General features: G+C 43.5%; 1 protein-coding gene across 18 annotated transcripts in view; it reads left to right on the top strand.

Annotated features, from left to right (window-relative positions):
• Positions 1–817: 817 nt before the first annotated feature.
• Positions 818–6,000, top strand: part of NRXN1 (neurexin 1) — a 1,279,091-nt gene continuing 1,273,908 nt past the window's right edge. For all 18 annotated transcript variants that reach the window (XM_066267113.1, XM_066267112.1, XM_066267110.1 and 15 more), the window contains exon 1: positions 818–1,705. In XM_066267113.1, coding sequence (XP_066123210.1) covers positions 934–1,705 — 772 coding nt within the window. In that variant the 5' untranslated portion in view covers positions 818–933. The remainder of the gene's footprint in view (positions 1,706–6,000) is intronic.

Here is a 6,000-nt window from a genome sequence, read left to right as displayed (position 1 = left end):
AGAACTTTATTTTAATTCTCTGCAGATTTCTGGGTCCTTATTAAAAGACAAAACAAAACCAAAATGCATCACCAACACACAAGCAATTGATATGCCAGCATTTTCGCTTGGCCTTGCAGAGGTGGAGAGAAAAGAAGAGGAGCTGTTGTGATTTCCACATCTGACAGCTTGTGGCTATATCACAGCTTCTGGGTTTGCACCTGGCTGCCGGGAGGGAGAAGGAGAAAGAAAATCCATCCTGAGAGGCCATGCACAAGGAATTCTGCTTTGGCTACAGTGGTGCTGGAAGTCCATGATATGACAGAAGGCACAGGCCTTTGAAATTACCCTGGGGTTGATGAGTGGTGCTCCAAAGAGACAAGAAACCCCTTTCTGCCTTCTGGTTTGGGACACTACTTCTGGAGAAGGCATTTACAAGCATCCAAGGATTCTGGTCCATTGCTGGCATCTTGTGCTTCCCAGAGAAGTGTTTACTTCCTACCTGACTCTTTCTGCTTCCCTTTTGCCTGGTACAGCTGATGGTACCCTGCAGATGTTGATATTTCAGGAGTGAAACGTCTGTTGACACCACCGATGCCCTTTAACTAGTTCATGGGACTCAAATGGATGAGTGATATCCCTTGACCTCCTGTTGAAGCCTTTCCCAGAACGTTGCTTCCAAAGTGTATCCTCCCTTTGGCCTGGAAGTTTTGCGGCTGCCCTGTACCACTGGGGTCTACGTTTTCCAGTTGGGAGGGGGCTACAGGGAGAGAGGGAGAGCTTACTGGAAGAAGAAGAAGAAAAAAAGAGCTAGATAAAGGAGGGTGCCTCCCTCCCACTCTTGCCCACGCCTCTACTCTCCTGACCCCGGACCCTTATTTCTGCATCACGGTGTCCAGGACGGTTTTGACCCTGTCGGCCCCGGCACCCCCCCGCCGCCCCCCAGCGCCGAGCATGGGGACGGCGCTTCTCCAGCGCGGGGGCTGCTTTCTTCTGTGCCTCTCGCTGCTGCTCCTGGGCTGCTGGGCGGAGCTGGGCAGCGGGCTCGAGTTCCCGGGCGCCGAGGGCCAGTGGACGCGCTTCCCCAAGTGGAACGCCTGCTGCGAGAGCGAGATGAGCTTCCAGCTGAAGACGCGCAGCGCCCGCGGCCTCGTGCTCTACTTCGACGACGAGGGCTTCTGCGACTTCCTGGAGCTCATCCTGACGCGCGGCGGCCGCCTGCAGCTCAGCTTCTCCATCTTCTGCGCCGAGCCCGCCACGCTGCTGGCGGACACGCCGGTCAACGACGGCGCCTGGCACAGCGTGCTGATCCGCCGCCAGTTCCGCAACACCACGCTCTTCATCGACCAGGCGGAGGCCAAGTGGGTGGAGGTCAAGTCCAAGCGCCGGGACATGACGGTGTTCAGCGGCCTCTTCGTGGGCGGGCTGCCGCCCGAACTGCGCGCCACCGCGCTCAAGCTCACGCTGGCCTCGGTGCGCGAGCGGGAGCCCTTCAAAGGGTGGATCCGGGACGTGCGGGTCAACTCCTCGCAGGCCCTGCCCGTGGACAGTGGCGAGGTGAAGCTGGACGACGAGCCCCCCAACAGCGGCGGCGGGAGCCCGTGCGAGGCGGGCGAGGAGGGCGAGGCGGGCGTGTGTCTCAACGGAGGCGTGTGCTCCGTGGTGGACGACCAGGCGGTGTGCGACTGCTCGCGGACCGGCTTCCACGGCAAGGACTGCAGCCAAGGTAAGGCCCGACGCCCGACCCACAGCCCCGGGGCTGTCCTCTGTCCCGAGCAGGGCGCGGGAGCCAGGGCGCGCGGGTGGCTGGGCTGGTGCATGGGGAGCTCCTTCTCAGGACAGCGTGTCCCGTGGTGTCCAGGTGAAGACCTGTGTCTGGCCTCTCCGCCTCATCACCTCCCACAGCTTCTCCCTTGACATCCTTTTAATGGTTGAGCAGTCACATTTCCAGGTTCAGTTTCCTCCTGGGAGCCCTTTCTAGCAGCCCTACTCCCAACCACGTGGCAAGCAGGATGACCTGTCCAACTCATTCCTTGGATTCCCTGCCAGGCTGCTTCCTGTACTTCACCCGAGTAACCACTGTACTTTCCTTTGCCACCTTTAAGTCCCTAGCGCTCAGATTTCCCCCATTAGTTACAAATTGTATCCAGATGATTGAGCACACGTTTGGTGAAGAATGAAGTGCAGGGCAGCTACACAATGCTTGAGAATCCCCACATAGTTACTGTTGGTAAAAGACACGAGAGAACAGGATTCGTGGGCATGGCTGTGCCTTTTACAAAGTAAAGTGTGAAGTCCTTTTTCTGGTTGTGGAAGGATGGAGGAGGGAGCATGTGAAGATTTTCTTGATTGGAAGGAGGGTTCTTGCAATTAACGTTAGTTTCTATGGTTATGACCAAATCCAACATTTGTCAATTTAAATAAAATGATGTGATTTCTGTGGTTTCTTAAGTGGGAGACAGGCCAGCTAATGTTTAGAAATGTTAGAGATTAAATAGCATTTCTCAATTAGCAGATGCTTTGGGAAGAGAAATTTTAGATGGTGTTGGCTGGAAAGCTAATAAACAGGATGTCTATGAAGGATTGCAGGAGATTATCTGAGGATATTCAGCTAACGTTATCAATCTGAGAGGGGGAGGCTACGTTGTCATTTCTGTTGTTAGAGATCGAAACAGTGTGGAATTTAAAATAAAACCAGATCTAAGCTTTGTTTTCTCTGCTTTATAAATACAGTTTAGTCAATAGTTTCTCCAATGTTACTACATGACAGTGATCAAGGGAAAATATTGTATAAATACAGAAAAGCTTATGAACAGAAAGTGAGTGATATGAAAACAATGAAACATGGACATGCCTGTGGCTAAGCAGGAGGAAGGTGCCAGGGTTTAAAGTAGATAGCTTATGGTCAAACCAAGGTAATCTACACATGGTAAGTGCTATTTATGGTTGAAATTTAAAAAGAGGTGAATTATTAAATCTGATTTCAAAAGCTGTAGGGACTAAAATCTATGTATGGCTGTATATTATTGTGTAATGTCTTCTGGGTTTTTTGCTGACACTGCTAAGGGGAACTAGCCCTTGTAAATTTTATTAGACTTGGCAGTTCCCTCTCACCTGACTTTTAGAGAATTGAAGACTTGATACAATTTGTAATTGTTTAAACAGCAAAGGGAGAAAGAAAAAAAGCTGGTCATTAGCAGAGTTCATGAGTTTATGAAAATTGTAAAAGGTTATTTTCTTGCTCTATTTTCATGAGGGCTTTTGTTTTCATTATATTTTGGCTTAAGTCATTATAGAAGACTGTGTATTCCATGGCCTGTACTGCACTTCAGCTTGGCCAGTAAATTTCCATGGATTTAGCATCAGACCTTGTAGTTACATTTTACATAAATAAAACAATACATGTTGCCCTCTACCAAATCTAACTTAACTGTAAATCATGAATAAGATAGCTACATGTGATGATTTGCAATAATATAATTTGAAGTTGCATACCTCTACACTGATTAATAGAAATGAGTAAAAATGAACATTATTTTATGGCAAAAATTGTGCTAAGTATCCCAATGCCACTTTAAAATACAGAGCAGGCAATTTAATGAAGGACACATGAGGTATAACTTCCTTAAATTAGGAAACAAATATGATACAGCTTGTTCTTTATGGGAGGGTGTTTTAAAGAAAATTTTAAGTTTTCCATGTATTTTTAACGTAGGGATACAGGGATCATGTATAATCGGGAGTAGTTAAGAGTGGAGAAAGAAGCATGACAATAGTGAACTGTTGAAGAGAAGCAGAATTAGATGTCTCTGAAATGCATTTTACTTTGCAAGTGGATAGCTCTTTCTGTAAGGTGAAGAATTTGGAATTATCAAGCTACATAATTAAACAGTATAATACCTGATGTATAAGGCAAGTCAACCGAGAAAAGAAAATCCATCAGGATTATTTTGGAGTGTTGATTCGTTTTGAAAATTTGAGCCTAAACGGGAGTGCAAAGATCATTAGTAGTTGTGAAAAGAAAACAAAAGGCTGGATTCCTTTGATTAACACATAAATGGGAGATGGTAAGGCAAAGTCTTCCCAAAAGGATTGGTTTCCATTTTGATTTTTTTCCCTGTTTCATGTGTGTCAAGTGACTATTAAATAATTAATTGAGAATTGATGCCTCTCCCAACACCAATCATCTATTGATGGCTAGGGATAGATTATTTCTATTCAGATGAAGTATAAACAAAGCCCTTCCTCTAGCCAGTATTCATAATGACTGCCGCATTCTTCTTACAAACTAATTTAAAAACAAATTCACATTCACTAGAGAAAAGTAGAAAAAAAATAACAGCAACCATTAAATAAAACTTAAATGATATCTGGATTCAACTATATTTTTTAAACTTAATAAAAATGTCTAATATTATTTTTATTGCCTTTGTATTTAAAATACCATAAAACTACTAAAAAGAGAGTAAGACTATTCTCTTTTCCCCCCATGGCCTAGAATGTCTTTTCCTTTTACTTTTTTTTTTTTTAATTTTACTTAAGTGAGAAGTGGGGAGGCAGAGAGACAGACTCCCAGACTCCCACATGCACCCCGACCAGAATCCACCCAGCAAGCTCCCTGCTGGGCGATGCTCTGCCCATCTGGCACTATTGCTCTATTGCTTGACAAACAAGCTATTTTTATTGCATGAGTTGAGGCCATGGCCTCAGTGCCTGGGGCCAACTTTTCTCCAACTGATCTATGGCTGCAGGAGAGGAACAGAGAGAGAGAGAGAGAGGGAGGGAGAGAGGAAGAGAGGAGGGAGAGGGGGAGAGGTGGAGAGCAGATGTTCACTTTTCCCATGTGCCTTGACTAGGAATTGAACCTGAGACATCCATATGCTGGGCTGATGCTCTACCATTGAGCCAACTGGCCAAGGTCTAGAATGTCTTGAAACAATTTATGCACCTGTGAATTTCTAGAATATTTTTACTTAAGAAGTTCACTTTCATCTTTACTTTATTCAGGCCTAGAAAATTTTATTTATTAATGTGCTCATGGAAAGAGAACAAAAGAAATCTTTAATGTCATGAACATTAAAGATTGGCAGAGCCTGGGTAAGAGCACAAACTTTCTCAAGCCCTGTATTATCAGGTCTGCTGAATAAGATTTCCAGTTTATTAAGGTTGATATTTTTTTAAGTTCAGGCATTAATTAAAAGAAAAAAAATATATATATATATATATGACTGATGGAACACAACTAACTTATGCATCACTTAGGCTCTTTGACCCATCGAGTTAGTCTTCAACTTGAACTACCTAAGAATGTCATTTTTCCTAAATAATGGATGATTGTGGGGTACATAGCTTTTTCAGTGAATCATACTTATCTAAGTGCCTTGGATTCATTATTATTTAATAGGCTTCTACTTAAGAGGACTAATAGTTTCCTAGCAGCTTAAAAGAATTGGTGACTACCATGGCTATCCTGCTTAAAAATGAGAATAAAAAGCTGATCATTGAGAAATTAAGTTAAACTTTTTAGAATTTCCTGCTCCAGGTTTTATGCATTTCAGGTTCATTTATATTAAAATTTCATACTAGACTCTGTCTCTTTTATTTACATTCCCTATTTAAATGGCCATAAACACATATGGCTTATGATGGTTGTTTGCTCAATATTACTAAATATGGCAGTGTGATAGATGTCATTTAATAAAAACCCTGCTTTTTATGTCTCTACTAATAAGACCAGATAGACAACCATATTTACTCATTTACTTACTCATCCATTTCTTGTTCAACAAATATCGAGGGCTTTATATTTGCTTGAATACTAAAATCAGGCATCAATATAGTAAATAGTTGTCTATTTACTATATTGGTTGTCTCAGAAATAATTCCTTCACAAACCTTGCATTCCAGTGAGGAGGCACAAGAGTAAAAATAAATAAATTAATGCAAATTTTAAATGGTAGTATGTATTTGGAGAACTGGTACATGGTATTGTGACAACTTAATTAACTAGATAAGGGCAAA

Source organism: Saccopteryx bilineata, chromosome 3 (genome assembly GCF_036850765.1).
Source record: "Saccopteryx bilineata isolate mSacBil1 chromosome 3, mSacBil1_pri_phased_curated, whole genome shotgun sequence".
NCBI lineage: Eukaryota > Metazoa > Chordata > Mammalia > Chiroptera > Emballonuridae > Saccopteryx > Saccopteryx bilineata.
This window is presented reverse-complemented; position numbering and strand designations above follow the sequence as displayed.